The sequence below is a fragment of the Ochotona curzoniae genome, unplaced genomic scaffold (assembly GCF_017591425.1).
Source record: "Ochotona curzoniae isolate NIBS_2020 unplaced genomic scaffold, NIBS_Ocur_1.0 scaffold_3208, whole genome shotgun sequence".
NCBI lineage: Eukaryota > Metazoa > Chordata > Mammalia > Lagomorpha > Ochotonidae > Ochotona > Ochotona curzoniae.
Window position 1 is genome coordinate 429,218 of NW_024467106.1, and position 15,506 is coordinate 444,723.

At 65.6% G+C, this 15,506-nt stretch overlaps 3 protein-coding genes across 3 annotated transcripts; all 3 read left to right on the plus strand.

Moving 5' to 3' along the window:
• The first annotated feature begins 11 nt into the window (after nt 1–11).
• On the plus strand, nt 12–11,264 carry ANAPC2 (anaphase promoting complex subunit 2). Its single transcript, XM_041004589.1, has 13 exons — nt 12–152; nt 241–863; nt 1,567–1,699; nt 1,988–2,162; nt 2,417–2,536; nt 2,764–2,881; nt 3,590–3,771; nt 4,076–4,217; nt 4,717–4,792; nt 4,914–5,117; nt 10,079–10,208; nt 10,297–10,532; nt 10,940–11,264. The coding sequence occupies exons 1-13, from the start codon at nt 12–14 to the stop codon at nt 11,150–11,152; spliced, it is 2,493 nt and encodes an 830-aa protein (XP_040860523.1). The 3' UTR covers nt 11,153–11,264.
• Nucleotides 11,265–12,546: 1,282 nt separating this feature from the next.
• TMEM210 (transmembrane protein 210) lies at nt 12,547–13,251 on the plus strand. Its single transcript, XM_040963003.1, has 4 exons — nt 12,547–12,646; nt 12,740–12,875; nt 12,957–12,986; nt 13,074–13,251. The coding sequence occupies exons 1-4, from the start codon at nt 12,547–12,549 to the stop codon at nt 13,249–13,251; spliced, it is 444 nt and encodes a 147-aa protein (XP_040818937.1).
• Nucleotides 13,252–13,962: 711 nt separating this feature from the next.
• On the plus strand, nt 13,963–15,034 carry LRRC26 (leucine rich repeat containing 26). The gene is made up of 2 exons (XM_041004590.1): nt 13,963–14,632; nt 14,709–15,034. Exons 1-2 carry the CDS (start codon nt 13,963–13,965, stop codon nt 15,032–15,034), a joined length of 996 nt encoding a protein of 331 aa, XP_040860524.1.
• Nucleotides 15,035–15,506: the final 472 nt, after the last annotated feature.

The window sequence follows — 15,506 nt, forward strand, 5'->3', positions numbered from 1 at the left end:
GGAGTGCCGGGATGGCGGCGGCGGCGGCGGCGGGGCCGGGGATGCCCGGGGTGCCCGGGGTGCCCGGCGGGCCCGGCGGGCCCGGGCAGGAGCTCGTGCTGGCCTGGAGCACCGTGAGCGCCGCGCTGGTGCCGCCGGCCGCGCTGGGGCTGGTGAGGCGCGCGCGGGGCGGCCGGCCGGGCAGGGGCGGTCGGGTCCGCCGGTGCCCGCGCGCTCCGCTGCCGCTCGTGTGCCCCGCAGGCGTCCGCGCGGGACGGCGGGGCGGCGGCGTCCACGGAGGAGGAGCTGCGCGGCGCGGTGGAGGTGCTGCGGGCGCACGGGCTGCACGCGGCCCTGGAGGAGTGGTTCGCCGAGCTGCTGCAGAACCACCTGCAGGCCAGCATCGCGCCCGAGTTCTGGGCCGTCCTGGCCCGACGTGAGGCCGCGGCCGACGAGCCGCAGGCCCTGCAGCTGCTGCTGGACGCCTTCGGCCTGCTCGAGAGCCGCCTGGACCCCTACCTGCGCAGCTTGGACCTGCTGGAGAAGTGGGCGCGCCTGGGCCTGCTACCCGGCTCGGGTGCCCAGGGGCTGCGGGGCAGGGTGCATACCATGCTGCGGGGCGTGTTCTTCTTCTCCACGCCCAGAAGCTTCCAGGACATGGTGCAGCGGCTCTACGGCCGCTTCCTCCGGGTCTACATGCAGAGCAAGAGGAAGGGAGATGGCGGCACGGACCCTGAGCTGGAGGGCGAGCTGGACAGCCGCTACGCGCGCCGCCGCTACTACCGGCTGCTGCAGAGCCCGCTGTGCGCCGGCTGCGGCAGCGACAAGTCGCAGTGCTGGTGCCGCCGCGCGCTCGAGCAGTTCCAGCGGCTCGGCCAGGTCCTGTGAGTAGTCGCCAGGCCAGCCCGGCCCCTTTCCTGTGACCCTGCACCCTGGGCGGTCAGCAGGTGCGGAAAGGGAGAGAGGCAAAAGCATAGAAGGATCTTGCTCCTGCTGCTTGATTCCCAAATGGCCACACAGCCAGAGCTGGGCCTGGGCAGAGCCGGGCGCTCCACCCGGGTCTCACATGTTGGTTTAGGGGTCCAGCCACTTGAACCACCGCTTTCCCAGGCTGTCAACAGGGAGCCGGGCCCTTGGCCAGGTGGGGTTTTACTGCATTGAACTGCTGTACAGCTGACAACTCATACAGGGTCAGCCCTGACAGGCTCCTGCTGCGTCTGCCTTGGTGGATTCCGTAGGCCAGCGTCCCTGCAGGCAGGCCAGGGTGGCCCCCAGCTCTGCGGCCAGCCGCTGCAGCTGTGTGGGGAGCCTAGGAAGGCCCGTGTCCCAGGGCGGAGGTGCTTGGCCATGGTGTCCTCTCACACCTCCTCCTACCCCGCGGTAGCCAGACTGTGTGTGCGAGGCGTGTCCACCCCACCCGTGGGCAGGGCTGCACCTGCGAGCCGTGTCCACCCCACCCGTGGGCAGGGCTGCACATGGGAGCCGTGTCCACCTCACCCGTGGGCAGGGTATGTGTGTGTTGGGTTTGCCCCTGCCTGTTGGCAGGGCTGCATGGGTGCCTGTCATGCCTCTCACCCTCTCCCCCAGGCACAGGCTCAATTTGTTGGAGCGGGTCTGCGCCGAGGCGGTGACCACCACGCTGCACCAGGTCACCCGCGAGCGCATGGAGGACCGCTGCCGTGGCGAGTATGAGCGCTCCTTCCTGCGTGAGTTCCACAAGGTGAGGGCCCCCAGGACCAGGGCCTGGCCGACCCCACTGGGCTGTGCCCCCAGGACCAGGGCCTGGCCGACCCCACTGGGCTGTGCCCCCAGGACCAGGGCCTGGCCGACCCCACTGGGCTGTGCCCTCAGGTGCAAGCACGCAGCATCAGGCGGTGGCATGCCAGACCTGGGGTGCTCCTCCCAGGGCCTGTCCTGAGCTGTGGGCCCAGCCAGCAGGGACAGGGCAGCCCTGCGTCGCCTAGGGCTGCCGCCCCTCTCTCAGGCTGGCCTCCCATCTGTCTGGCAGTGGATCGAGAGGGTAGTTGGCTGGCTGGGCAAGGTGTTCCTGCAGGATGGACCTGCCCGGCCTGCGTCCCCGGATGCTGGGCAGACGCTGCGCCGCTGGCGCTGCCACGTGCAGAGGTTCTTCTACCGCACCTACGCCAGCCTGCGCATCGAGGAGCTCTTCAGCATCGTGCGAGGTGGGTCCCCCATCTTATCCCCTCAGCGCAGTGAGGTGGGTCCTTGCTGTACCCCCCTTGCCGTTACTGGCTCCCTATGTTCTGGGCAGTGGACCCAGTAGGGGCCCCAGCGCTGGCATGGCAGAGGGAAGTGGCCAGAGCCATGTCCGGCTCCTGGCTCCTGGGGACTGTCCAGGTGTGGCTGTGGTGGAGATGCTGGTGCCTGCGGCGCGTGTCCCTCCCGTGATGGTCCTGAGGGGGTGCTCTTCTCACAGACTTCCCGGACTCCCGGCCGGCCATCGAGGACCTCAAGTATTGCCTGGAGAGGACGGACCTGAGGCAGCAGCTGCTCGTGTCACTCAAGGCGGCCCTGGAGGCCCGGCTGCTGCACCCAGGTGCCCACCTGACCACCCAGCAGCCATGCCCCAGCCTGGGGGTGGGGGGACTCGGGCCTAGCCGGTGTGGTCTTTGGGTGGGATCCCTCTGACTTCATGCTCCATGGGAAGTTCTGGAGGAAATGCCTGTGAGCTGGTGGGAGCAGGGTGGTGTTGGCTCCCTTTGGTTCCCTGGGCAGTGAGGTCACCTGGGGGCGTGTGGCTGCCTGTCCGCTCCCCTGCTGCAGGTGTCAACACGTGTGACATCATCACGCTGTACATCTCGGCCATCAAGGCGCTGCGCGTGCTGGACCCTTCCATGGTCATCCTGGAGGTGGCCTGTGAGCCCATCCGACGCTACCTGAGGTGAGCCTGGCTTGTAGCCCCCCGGTGCGGTGACGAGGCCCCCCTGCGGGTCCACGGGGCCTGGCCCGGCCTGCAGACCTGTGCTTGCATCTGTGCCCGCACCAGTACCCACTGGGTAGCCTGGTTTTGTTCTTTTTTTTTTTTTTTTTTTAAGATTTAGCTTATTTTTATTGGGAAGTCAGATATGCAGAGAGGAGGAGAGACAGAGAGGAAGATTTTCCATCTGATGATACACTCCCTAGGTGACCGCAACATTTCAGAGCTGAGCCTATCTAAAGCCAGGAGCCAGAGGCTTCTTCTGGGTCTCCCACGCGGGGGCAGGGTCCCAAGGCTTTGGGCTGTCCTCGACTGCTTTCCCAGGCCACAGGCAGGGAGCTGGGTGGGAAGCGGAGCTGCCACGATTAGAACTGGCGCCCATATGGGATCCTGGCGAATGCAAGGCGAGGACTTTAGCTGCTAGTCTATTGCACCAGGCCTGAGTATCCTGTGTAACTGTTTGACTTCCATTTTCTGAGAAGTGATATGGGCCCGTCTGTGGGCAGGGCCAGTCCTCGCCAGCTGAGGATTTGGGGTCAGGTGGGGCTTCTCAGGGTTGGGGTCTCAGCCCATAGTGAGCCGTAGGAGGGGCGGGGCCGGCAGTGGGCAGGGCAAGACGGGTAGTGGGCGGGGAGGGTAAGGCCTGGGTTTAACAGCACTGGGGCCTGGCAGGACCCGGGAGGACACAGTGCGGCAGATTGTGGCTGGGCTGACTGGAGACTCGGACGGGACTGGGGACCTGGCTGTGGAGCTGTCTAAGACAGACCCAGCCAGCCTGGAGACTGGCCAGGACAGCGAGGACGACTCGGGCGAACCGGAGGACTGGGTGCCTGACCCTGTGGACGCTGATCCAGGTCAGTGCCCTGTAGGGCTCCCCCAGAGGCCCTCCAGGGATTAGCTGGGGCCCAGAGTGTGTGCCCGTGTGTGTCCATACTGGGCCCTGAGAGTGGCCACCCCTTTGTGCCTGCCCTGGCCAAGAGAGCCCCGCCCTGTGCAGGCATCCTGCCCTCACCGTGCCCCCATCCCTGCCTGCAGGCAAGAGACCCCCGCCCTGTGCAGGCATCCTGCCCTCACCGTGCCCCCATCCCTGCCCTGGCCAAGAGACCCCCGCCCTGTGCAGGCATCCTGCCCTCACCGTGCCCCCACCCCTGCCTGCAGGCAAGTCGAGCTCCAAGCGGCGCTCCTCAGACATCATTAGCCTTCTGGTCAGCATCTATGGCAGCAAGGACCTCTTCATTAACGAGTACCGCTCGCTGCTTGCCGACCGCCTACTGCACCATTTCAGCTTCAGCCCTGAGCGGTGAGCCCGCCGGCGGGGCACCACAGTGCCCACAGCCCCCTAGAGCCCCCCGCAGTGCCCACAGCCTCCTATGGGACCCTGCAGTGCCCACAGCCTCCCTTGAGCCCCCAGCAGTACCCACAGCCTCCTATGGGACCCCGCAGTGTCCACAACCTCCTATGAGCTCCCAGCAGTGCCCACAGCCTCCTATGGGACCCTGCAGTGCCCACAGCCTCCTATGGAACCCTGCAGTGCCCACAGCCTCCCTCGAGCCCCCCGCAGTGCCCACAGCCTCCTATGGGACCCTGCACTGTCCACAACCTCCTATGAGCTCCCGCAGTGCCCACAGCCTCCTATGGGACCCCGCAGTGTCCACAGCCTCCTATGGGACCCTGCAGTGCCCACAGCCTCCCTCGAGCCCCCAGCAGTGCCCACAGCCTCCTATGGGACCCTGCAGTGCCCACAGCCTCCCTCGAGCCCCCCACAGCGCCCACAGTGCTTTTGCTTTCCATTTCTCAAGGGAGATCCGCAACGTGGAGCTGCTGAAGCTGCGCTTCGGAGAAGCACCCATGCACTTCTGCGAGGTCATGCTCAAGGTGCTTATTAGCTCCCTGCCCTGCCCTGCCCACCATCAGGCCCTGCCCACTGTGCCATCAGGCCCCGCCCACCATCAGGCCCCGCCCCCAGCATGGGTGCAGAGCCTCCTTCTTGTCCCAGGACATGGCCGACTCTCGCCGCATCAATGCCAACATCCGGGAGGAGGATGAGAAGCGGCCCGCGGAGGAGCAGCCCCCTTTCGGGGTCTACGCTGTCATCCTGTCCAGTGAGTTCTGGCCCCCGTTCAAGGATGAGAAGCTGGAGGTGCCGGAGGAGGTCAAGGTGGCCCTGGATGCTTACTGCAAGAAGTATGAGAAGCTCAAGGTGGGTGCTGCGGGATCCAGGCCTGTGCCTCCCTCTGCCCAGGGTGGCGGGCCACAGTGGCCGATATCACGGGATCCAGCGGCAGGGAGCTGGGTTCCAGACAGCCGCTGAAGGCAGCCCGCTCAGTACCCGGGCACTTGCCCTAAGTTGCAGCCAGCCAGCAGTGCTCGGGGGAGACAGGGCTGGAGCCACAGGAGACCGAAAATTCTGTTCTCTTTCCAAAAGCAGCCATGACTCTCCTGGGGACAGCGGGCAACAGGCAGCAAGGGGTGCAGTTCATACCCAGGGTCATGGCTGTGAGAGCCAGTTGGGGCGAGGTGATCATGGCGGGTGATTGCCAACGATGCCAGAGCAGGTGTCACTGTGTCCTGTGTGAGAGAGCAGGTGTCACTGTGTCCTGTGTGTGAGAGCAGGTGTCACTGTGTCCTGTGTGTGAGAGCAGGTGTCACTGTGTCCTGTGTGTGAGAGCAGGTGTCACTGTGTCCTGTGTGAGAGCAGGTGTCACTGTGTCCTGTGTGTGAGAGCAGGTGTCACTGTGTCCTGTGTGAGAGAGCAGGTGTCACTGTGTCCTGTGAGAGCAGGTGTCACTGTGTCCTGTGTGAGAGAGCAGGTGTCACTGTGTCCTGTGTGTGAGAGAGCAGGTGTCACTGTGTCCTGTGAGAGCAGGTGTCACTGTGTCCTGTGTGTGAGAGCAGGTGTCACTGTGTCCTGTGTGAGAGAGCAGGTGTCACTGTGTCCTGTGTGAGAGAGCAGGTGTCACTGTGTCCTGTGTGAGAGCAGGTGTCACTGTGTCCTGTGTGAGAGAGCAGGTGTCACTGTGTCCTGTGTGTGAGAGCAGGTGTCACTGTGTCCTGTGAGAGCAGGTGTCACTGTGTCCTGTGTGAGCAGGTGTCACTGTGTCCTGTGTGTGAGAGAGCAGGTGTCACTGTGTCCTGTGAGAGCAGGTGTCACTGTGTCCTGTGTGTGAGAGCAGGTGTCACTGTGTCCTGTGTGTGAGAGCAGGTGTCACTGTGTCCTGTGTGAGAGCAGGTGTCACTGTGTCCTGTGTGTGAGAGCAGGTGTCACTGTGTCCTGTGTGAGAGAGCAGGTGTCACTGTGTCCTGTGAGAGCAGGTGTCACTGTGTCCTGTGTGAGAGCAGGTGTCACTGTGTCCTGTGTGTGAGAGAGCAGGTGTCACTGTGTCCTGTGAGAGCAGGTGTCACTGTGTCCTGTGTGTGAGAGCAGGTGTCACTGTGTCCTGTGTGAGAGAGCAGGTGTCACTGTGTCCTGTGTGAGAGAGCAGGTGTCACTGTGTCCTGTGTGAGAGCAGGTGTCACTGTGTCCTGTGTGAGAGAGCAGGTGTCACTGTGTCCTGTGTGTGAGAGCAGGTGTCACTGTGTCCTGTGTGTGAGAGCAGGTGTCACTGTGTCCTGTGTGTGAGAGCAGGTGTCACTGTGTCCTGTGTGTGAGAGAGCAGGTGTCACTGTGTCCTGTGAGAGCAGGTGTCACTGTGTCCTGTGTGTGAGAGCAGGTGTCACTGTGTCCTGTGTGAGAGAGCAGGTGTCACTGTGTCCTGTGTGAGAGAGCAGGTGTCACTGTGTCCTGTGTGAGCAGGTGTCACTGTGTCCTGTGTGAGAGAGCAGGTGTCACTGTGTCCTGTGTGAGAGAGCAGGTGTCACTGTGTCCTGTGTGAGAGAGCAGGTGTCACTGTGTCCTGTGTGAGAGAGCAGGTGTCACTGTGTCCTGTGTGAGCAGGTGTCACTGTGTCCTGTGTGAGAGAGCAGGTGTCACTGTGTCCTGTGTGTGAGAGCAGGTGTCACTGTGTCCTGTGTGAGAGAGCAGGTGTCACTGTGTCCTGTGTGAGAGAGCAGGTGTCACTGTGTCCTGTGTGAGCAGGTGTCACTGTGTCCTGTGTGAGAGAGCAGGTGTCACTGTGTCCTGTGAGAGCAGGTGTCACTGTGTCCTGTGTGAGAGCAGGTGTCCCTCTCCTGTGTGTTTATCGACATTGCTTTTTCGTGTCTGTGTGGGTTTCAGTCCTGTCCCTCCTGCGCTGCTGCGTGGACTCAGACGCTTGTCCACGTCGTGTGGTTATAGGTAATGTTCCGTTAGGAATTGGGTAAGATGCTTGTTTGATGTGCAGGGCCCTGGCCCTCTTGCTCTCCCATATCGTTTCATAGCCGGGAGGTACAGATTGGGGCCTGTAGGCTGTTCCTGCCACTCCAGAGGGTACAACCCTTGACTCCTCCCCCTGATGACCCTCTGTAGCCCTTTGAGGGATCTTCTCCAGGGGCAGTCACACGAGGTCTGATTTTGACACTATCACATTTTGGGCATATTTTGGTGGCCTACCCATGTTCCCCATACTCATAGCTTCGCTCGTGCGAGGGGAACCAGCCAATCCCCGTGTCCTCAGAAACATGGTGCATTTCTTCAGCAGCCCTGGTTTGTCAGTGCCCGTGAGGACGGGGCGTGGTGTCTGGGCACAGCCGACTGGTGCAGGCATCCTGGAGGAGTTGCAGTGGCGGTCCCAGAGGCAGCAGGGGGCGCTCCCAAGTCTCCATGCTGTGCAGGACTGGGCTGTGTGCAGCTCCAGGACGCATCCTCCATGCCCATGGTGGATAACACCTCTGGCTTGTGCAGCTTGGGTGGTTGGTCCTGCAGCCATCCCGTGGCCTTGGCCTTGGCCGTGTCAGCAGTGCCTGCTGCTTTGAGTCCCCTCCTACATGTTGCTCAAGGCAGCAAGAGACGTCTGTGGCTGTCAGAGCTGCTCCTATGGCCTACAGAGGGCATCGCTCCAGGGCGTCTCTGTGTCCTTGGCTGGCTGCCTCCTGTTTCTCGCAAGGACTACACACTGCTGTGTGACATGCAGTGCGTGCATGTAGATGCATAGCATAGGGGCTGTGCTCCCTCCCCCCCGTGCTGGGGCTGTGCTCCTCCTGTCCTGAGGGCTGTGCTCCCCCCCCCCCGTGCTGGGGCTGTGTTCCTCCTGTCCTGGGGGCTGTGCTCCTGTCCTGGGGGCTGTGCTCCTGTCCTGAGGGCTGTGCTCCTGTCCTGAGGGCTGTGCTCCTGTCCTGGGGGCTGTGCTCCTCCTGTCCTGAGGGCTGTGCTCCCCCTGTCCTGAGGGCTGTGCTCCTCCTGTCCTGAGGGCTGTGCTCCTCCTGTCCTGAGGGCTGTGCTCCTGTCCTGAGGGCTGTGCTCCTCCTGTCCTGAGGGCTGTGCTCCTCCTGTCCTGAGGGCTGTGCTCCTCCTGTCCTGGGGGCTGTGCTCCTGTCCTGAGGGCTGTGCTCCTGTCCTGGGGGCTGTGCTCCTCCTGTCCTGAGGGCTGTGCTCCCCCTGTCCTGAGGGCTGTGCTCCTCCTGTCCTGAGGGCTGTGCTCCTCCTGTCCTGAGGGCTGTGCTCCTGTCCTGAGGGCTGTGCTCCTCCTGTCCTGAGGGCTGTGCTCCTCCTGTCCTGGGGGCTGTGCTCCTCCTGTCCTGAGGGCTGTGCTCCTGTCCTGAGGGCTGTGCTCCTCCTGTCCTGAGGGCTGTGCTCCTCCTGTCCTGAGGGCTGTGCTCCCCCTGTCCTGAGGGCTGTGCTCCTCCTGTCCTGAGGGCTGTGCTCCTCCTGTCCTGAGGGCTGTGCTCCTGTCCTGAGGGCTGTGCTCCTCCTGTCCTGAGGGCTGTGCTCCTCCTGTCCTGGGGGCTGTGCTCCTCCTGTCCTGAGGGCTGTGCTCCTGTCCTGAGGGCTGTGCTCCTCCTGTCCTGAGGGCTGTGCTCCTCCTGTCCTGGGGGCTGTGCTCCTCCTGTCCTGAGGGCTGTGCTCCTGTCCTGAGGGCTGTGCTCCTCCTGTCCTGAGGGCTGTGCTCCTCCTGTCCTGGGGGCTGTGCTCCTCCTGTCCTGAGGGCTGTGCTCCTGTCCTGAGGGCTGTGCTCCTGTCCTGAGGGCTGTGCTCCTGTCCTGAGGGCTGTGCTCCTCCTGTCCTGGGGGCTGTGCTCCTCCTGTCCTGAGGGCTGTGCTCCTGTCCTGAGGGCTGTGCTCCTGTCCTGAGGGCTGTGCTCCTGTCCTGAGGGCTGTGCTCCTCCTGTCCTGAGGGCTGTGCTCCTGTCCTGAGGGCTGTGTTCCTCCTGTCCTGAGGGCTGTGCTCCTGTCCTGAGGGCTGTGCTCCTGTCCTGAGGGCTGTGCTCCTGTCCTGAGGGCTGTGCTCCTGTCCTGGGGGCTGTGCTCCTCCTGTCCTGAGGGCTGTGCTCCTGTCCTGAGGGCTGTGCTCCTGTCCTGAGGGCTGTGCTCCTGTCCTGAGGGCTGTGTTCCTCCTGTCCTGAGGGCTGTGCTCCTGTCCTGAGGGCTGTGCTCCCCCTGTCCTGAGGGCTGTGCTCCTGTCCTGGGGGCTGTGCTCCTCCTGTCCTGAGGGCTGTGCTCCTCCTGTCCTGAGGGCTGTGCTCCTCCTGTCCTGAGGGCTGTGCTCCTGTCCTGAGGGCTGTGCTCCTGTCCTGGGGGCTGTGCTCCTCCTGTCCTGAGGGCTGTGCTCCTGTCCTGAGGGCTGTGCTCCTCCTGTCCTGAGGGCTGTGCTCCTCCTGTCCTGAGGGCTGTGCTCCTCCTGTCCTGAGGGCTGTGCTCCTGTCCTGAGGGCTGTGCTCCTGTCCTGAGGGCTGTGCTCCTGTCCTGAGGGCTGTGCTCCTGTCCTGAGGGCTGTGCTCCCCCTCTCCTGAGGGCTGTGCTCCTGTCCTGAGGGCTGTGCTCCTGTCCTGAGGGCTGTGCTCCTCCTGTCCTGGGGGCTGTGCTCCTCCTGTCCTGAGGGCTGTGCTCCTCCTGTCCTGAGGGCTGTGCTCCTGTCCTGAGGGCTGTGCTCCCCCTGTCCTGGGGGCTGTGCTCCTCCTGTCCTGAGGGCTGTGCTCCTGTCCTGAGGGCTGTGCTCCTGTCCTGAGGGCTGTGCTCCCCCAGTGCTGGGTGCTAAGCCCACGTGTGCTGGGAGCCAGTGCATTTCTGGCTGAGCCCGGTCTCCCACAGGCCATGCGGACCCTGAGCTGGAAGCACACCCTGGGTCTGGTGACCATGGATGTAGAGCTGGCTGACCGCACCTTGTCCGTGGCTGTGACCCCCGTGCAGGCCGTGATCCTGCTCTACTTTCAGGACCAAGGTGAGCTGCGTGCCTCTCACGCATGGGGCCCAGCCCGGGGCTCTGCCGGTGGGCGTGGTCGGCCCAGCATCCTGCTCTCCACCTGCAGCCAGCTGGACCCTGGAGGAGCTGAGCAAGGTGGTGAAGATGCCAGTGGCGCTGCTGCGGCGCCGTCTGGCCGTGTGGCTGCAGCAGGGCGTGCTGCGCGAGGAGCCGGCCGGAACTTTCACGGTGGTGGAGGAGGAGCGGCCGCAGGACCGCGAAAACATGGTGCTCATCGACAGTGACGATGAGAGCGACTCGGGCATGGCCTCGCAGGCCGATCAGAAGGAGGAGGAGCTGCTGGTGTGTGGGCGGCCGGGGTGGGGGCGGGGGCACGGCGGAGCACCCCGCTGAGGGCAGGGGTGGGGGCGGGGGCACGGCGGAGCACCCCGCTGAGGACAGGGGCGGGGGCACGGCGGACCACCCCGCTGAGGGCAGGGGTGGGGGTGGGGGCACGGCGGAGCACCCCGCTGAGGACAGGGGTGGGGGCACGGCGGAGCACCCCGCTGAGGACAGGGGCGGGGGCACGGCGGACCACCCCGCTGAGGGCAGGGGTGGGGGCGGGGGCACGGCGGAGCACCCCGCTGAGGGCAGGGGTGGGGGCACGGCGGAGCACCCCGCTGAGGGCAGGGGCGGCCGGCGGAGCACCCCGCTGAGGACAGCGGTGGGGGCACGGCGGAGCACCCCGCTGAGGACCGGCGTTCCCGCAGCTTTTCTGGACCTACATCCAGGCCATGCTGACCAACCTGGAGAGCCTGTCGCTGGAGCGCATCTACAGCATGCTGCGCATGTTCGTCATGACGGGGCCGGCCCTGGCCGAGATCGACCTGCAGGAGCTCCAGAGCTTCCTGCAGAAGAAGGTGCGTGACCAGCAGCTCGTCTACGCCGCCGGCGTCTACCGCCTGCCCAAGTCCTGTGGCTGAAAGCCCAGTGCCCTGCCCAGCCCCAGGAAGGGCGGCCGGCCCAGCTCCCGACCCGACGCCCTGGCTGGCCCCTCCCCCAGTGGCCCATAAAGCAGCTTGAGACCTCCTTCCCTGCCTGTGGCTTTGTGTACTCCTTGGACACGTCCCTTCACCCTCGTGCCGGGCTGGGTGGACTGCACCGATGTGGGATGTGGCGTGGCCTCTGGGTAAGGGGACCTGACCTGGAACCTTGGCATCTGTGGGCTGTGCGGGGACGGAGCTTGGGGAATGTCTGTGTCATGGGCGTGTGGCAAGGGCAGGGTCTGTTGGAGGGCTCAGGGCACCAGAGTCCCGTATGGGAGGCTTGAGGGAAGGCTATGGCAGGGTCCAGCCCGGGCACTGGCCCCAGTGAGCCCCTCCCAGGCCTGGCTCCATGTCTGGGCTGGGTTTATGGCCCCCTGGTCCGCCTGGTGCTCTGGGGACTGCCTCAAGGCTTGGCAGACATGACAGGGACGGGGCACACGGTGTTGGTAGCAGCCTGTTAGTGGGTCTGGCTGGACCTGGGGTCCTCTCCTGAGGCTGTTGGGAGCCGTGGGTTCTGCTCTCGGCACGGCCGCTCACTGACCCTGGCCAAGCGCTCTGTCCTCAGCAGGATACAAACCTGCTGAGCTGGCTGGGCAGGGCAGCGTGCCAGCCCCAGCTCCGGGAACACTTTGTGCTTGGTGTTGTGGCAATGTCCCAGAGGTGAGGGCGTGTCCTGGGTCTGGCACCACTTGGCAGGTGTCCCAAGCTGTCAGGGCTTCCCCAGGGACCCCAGAGGGACACCCTTGTCCTGTGGCACTGCTGAGGCCCTGCCCCCTGGCAGGGGTGGGGGGCACTTCCTATGCTGGCTGGTGGTTGTGGCTAGATCCCCAGGGAGGAGGGAGGCCCCAGGTGGGAGCAGGTTGCCCCGCCACCCTCTCTCCTCACAAAAGCAGCAAGCCCTGGGGATGGCGGACCCCATGTGACACCTGGGCCAGACAGTGGTACCTGAGGCCACTTCAGAGCCTCTTGTCTGGAGGAGGGCAGCGGACACAAGGCCCTGGCCCTTTTGTGCCCCATCCCGGGCAGGTGGTGCTGTGCCAGCAGCTGGACCGCACAGGCCACCTGAGGTCAGGACTGCCAGGCACCTGGCGGCTCTGCCTCCCCTCCCCTGTGTTGCCAGTGCTCCCGCCTCAGATCTGGCTGGGGGCCCCAGGCCTGCCCCACCAGCCAGGAACTCCTGTGCTGCCACTTAGACCCACAGAGCCTGCTCCCGCTGCCATCCCGTGCCCGATCCCTGCCCTCCCCTCCCCCCAGCCTCACAGCCCCACTGTGAGGTCAGCGCCTTCCGTTGAGTTCTCTCCAGAGGTGTGCGCTGCAGCTGGGGGTTGGACATGGCACCTTGGCCCCAGCCCGACTCCTGCCTGCCTGCCAGTCCCCTGGGCAGCCCCCTGGGCCTGATCTACCTGTCCCTTTGGCTCGTCCCTGCCACAGGTGCCTCCTCCTGCTTCATCCCTCCTCCCCACCCCCCGTAGGCAGGGGAGTCCTGCCAGGGCAGGCAGGTGACTTGAGGCCCTGTCTCTGCAGCTGGGACCTACTGTGACTGTAGCCTCGGCCTCAGCCGTGAGGCCCTCATTGCCCTGATCGTGGTGCTGGCGGGGGTCAGTGCCAGCTGCCTGTGTGCGCTCATCATCGTGGCCATTGGAGTCCTGCGGGCCAAGGGGTGCGTGAGCCCCAGGGCTGGGAGTGGGGCGTGTGCGGCGGGGGGCAGGGCCCAGGCTCATGCCTGTGTTTGTTCCCTCAGTGAGACGTGTCCTGGGCGTATAGACAGCAGGTAAGTGCCTGGGGATGGGGGCGGGGTGAGCAGGGCCACGCAGGCCCTGCCCCTGAGGCTGGCACTGACCAGACCCCCGCCCTGCAGGCTGGTGGGCCACTTCGGGGTCCAGGAGGACCGCATGGACCTGCACACAGTGCACGTGGAGTCGCGCCTCATGGACCCTGACATGGAGGTGTCCGTGACGGCGCCGCTCGAGGACCAGGGCCTGCTAAGCATGGACCCTTCCCTGGAGGAGCCGCCCCCGCCCCCGCCCCCTCAGTAGGCCGGGGCTGCAGGGCCGGGGATTAAACAGTATTTAGTGGTCGTGGTTTCCCTTCTTCAGGCTGCTGCCGCACGTGGGAGTGAAGGGCAAGGCCCGTGCCCTTGATGTGCCCTCTGCACCCAGCTCCTCCCTGTGGCTGTTCCAGGAAGCTTTGGGGGTCCTGCCCATCCCATGCTCACTGTCCCCACCCTAGGATCCACAAGAGTCAACATAAAAGGGAACACCCATCACAGGACCTGGGTGGTGCCCCTGGGCTGCTCCCAGGGTCCCCTCAGATTCCCAGGTTCCTGGGACTGTGCCCTCATGCCCTCACCAGGAGCCCATCCTGGGCCTGGAACCAGTCCTCCTGGGTGGGGGACGGCTACCTGACTGAGGCTGAGTGGGTACCAATAGAGCGAGGGGCTAGGCGCCAGGGGTGGGGTGGTGGTCTCCCTGCTGAGCTTCCCGCTGGGGGCACCAGGGCGGGGTGTTGTGGGGTGGGGACTTATCTGGTCAGCGCGGTGGCTGGGTGGCTGGTCACGAGTGCGGAGCTCCGGGACAGGTGGCTGGCGGGGCCGGCTGCTGGCTGCGTGCCTGGCCCCCGCCCCAGCACGGGAGCAGCCATGGGACAGGAACTGCAGACGCTCGGGTGGGGACAGTTCAGTGTTGGTGCAGGCGCCACAGGGACGGGCTCTCAGGACGGCCTCCCCGCTGTGGTCCGGAGACAGCCCGATGCTGGGACCAGCATTTTTCTCATGGTTATTGCCACTGTGGCCACTGCTGCTGTGGCCGGGACAAGTTTCCCCACAGGCGCCTATCCAGGCTACCTCCGTGAGGGTCACAGACCCCCCAGACTGCCCCGAGGCATGTGCGTGTGCTCCAGGCGGCCAGGCCAACTGCTCAGCCCGGGAACTGCCCGCGGTGCCGGCGGGCCTGAACCGGCAAATGCGCGCCCTGCTGCTGGACCACAACCTTCTGCAATTGCTTTTGCCCGGCGCCTTTGCTGACGCGGACGCACTTGTGCAGCTGGATCTGAGCGGGAACAGGTTGGGCTGGGTGCACGCTCGCGCCTTCTGGGGCCTGAGCGCGCTGCAGCAGCTCGATCTGAGCATCAACCAGCTAGAGGCATTGGCACCGGGCACCTTTGCGCCGCTGCGCGCGCTGCGCACTCTCTCGTTAGCGGGCAACCGGCTGGCACGCCTAGAGCCCACGGCGCTGGGCACACTCCCGCTGCTGCGCGTGCTCAGCCTGCAGAACAACGCGTTGTCCACGCTCGCGCCCAGTCTGCTGGCCGCCCTGCCCTCTCTTAACGCGCTTACCCTGCGCGGCAACCCGTGGACCTGTGACTGTGCGCTGCGCCCGCTCTGCACATGGCTGCGCCGGCACCCGCGGCCTGCCTCAGGTGAGCCATCGGGGGTGTGAGCCTGGCGGGTCGGGAGAGGGCGCGGACGCAGTCTGACACTGCCTGTGATCTGCAGAGACCGAGCCGCTGCTCTGCGCGTCCCCGAGACGTCTGACACTCAGTCGTTTAACCGCTCTCCCCGACGCCGCCTTCCGACACTGCGCGCAGTCGCTCGCCGCGCGCGACTTGGCAGTCATCTACACACTCGGGCCCGTCTCCTTCCTCGCCAGCCTGGCCTCCTGCCTGGCGCTGGGCTGCACGCTCGCTGCCTGCCGTGCGCGCCGCCGCCGTCGGCAAGCGGCCGCCCGTCGCCGGCCAAGGAGGCCGCTGGACATCGACCCTGGCGGCCCTGCCCCGCCGGAGAACGCCGGGAGCCCTGCCGGCGGAGCTGCCGACCTCTGAGCCGGCTGCTGGCCGCCCCCGGCCCTTCTCCCGCCCCACACCCCGGTCCTCCCCTTGCTCTCCACGGGCGTCAACAAGCAACACTGGCCCAGGCTTCGTGACATTCCTTTAGGCATCACCACGGCACACGACGTGGGGGCGGGAGGGGGGCGCTTGGGGAAGGCTCGCGCTCAGACACTGCGCGGGCGGGTCTGGGACGCGGTGGCGGGCGTGCGGGGCAGAGGCGGGAGACAGTCCGGAGTCGCCGTCTGGCGGAGCCCAGCCTGGGCAGCCGGCGGAGCGGAGGCCCAGCCCCTCAGTCTGACGGGGAGACCCCCGACAACCCCTGGGTAGAGGGGGCAGGGCAGGGCCGGGCGGTGGCGCGCGGAGGGGGAAGGAGGATGCGCGGGCAGGAGAAGTTGGAGCTCGGCTGCGGCGGCCCCCCGCGGGCCTCGGGGTGATGGGTGGCTGGGGAGCGACGGGCTCCCGGACC

What these genes read in the sequence shown, in the direction of transcription:
- TMEM210 (XM_040963003.1), top strand. Translation starts at nt 12,547, where the DNA reads ATGGCACCTTGGCCCCAGCCCGACTCCTGCCTGCCTGCCAGTCCCCTG. An exon ending in TTGGCTCGTCCCTGCCACAG is followed by an intron (nt 12,647 to 12,739) that starts GTGCCTCCTCCT and finishes CTGTCTCTGCAG; the next exon opens with CTGGGACCTACTGTGACTGT. An exon ending in GGAGTCCTGCGGGCCAAGGG is followed by an intron (nt 12,876 to 12,956) that starts GTGCGTGAGCCC and finishes TTGTTCCCTCAG; the next exon opens with TGAGACGTGTCCTGGGCGTA.
- LRRC26 (XM_041004590.1), top strand. Translation starts at nt 13,963, where the DNA reads ATGCTGGGACCAGCATTTTTCTCATGGTTATTGCCACTGTGGCCACTG. An exon ending in GCACCCGCGGCCTGCCTCAG is followed by an intron (nt 14,633 to 14,708) that starts GTGAGCCATCGG and finishes TGTGATCTGCAG; the next exon opens with AGACCGAGCCGCTGCTCTGC.
- ANAPC2 (XM_041004589.1), top strand. Translation starts at nt 12, where the DNA reads ATGGCGGCGGCGGCGGCGGCGGGGCCGGGGATGCCCGGGGTGCCCGGG. An exon ending in CCCTGTGGACGCTGATCCAG is followed by an intron (nt 3,772 to 4,075) that starts GTCAGTGCCCTG and finishes CCCTGCCTGCAG; the next exon opens with GCAAGTCGAGCTCCAAGCGG. An exon ending in TCTGCGAGGTCATGCTCAAG is followed by an intron (nt 4,793 to 4,913) that starts GTGCTTATTAGC and finishes TTCTTGTCCCAG; the next exon opens with GACATGGCCGACTCTCGCCG.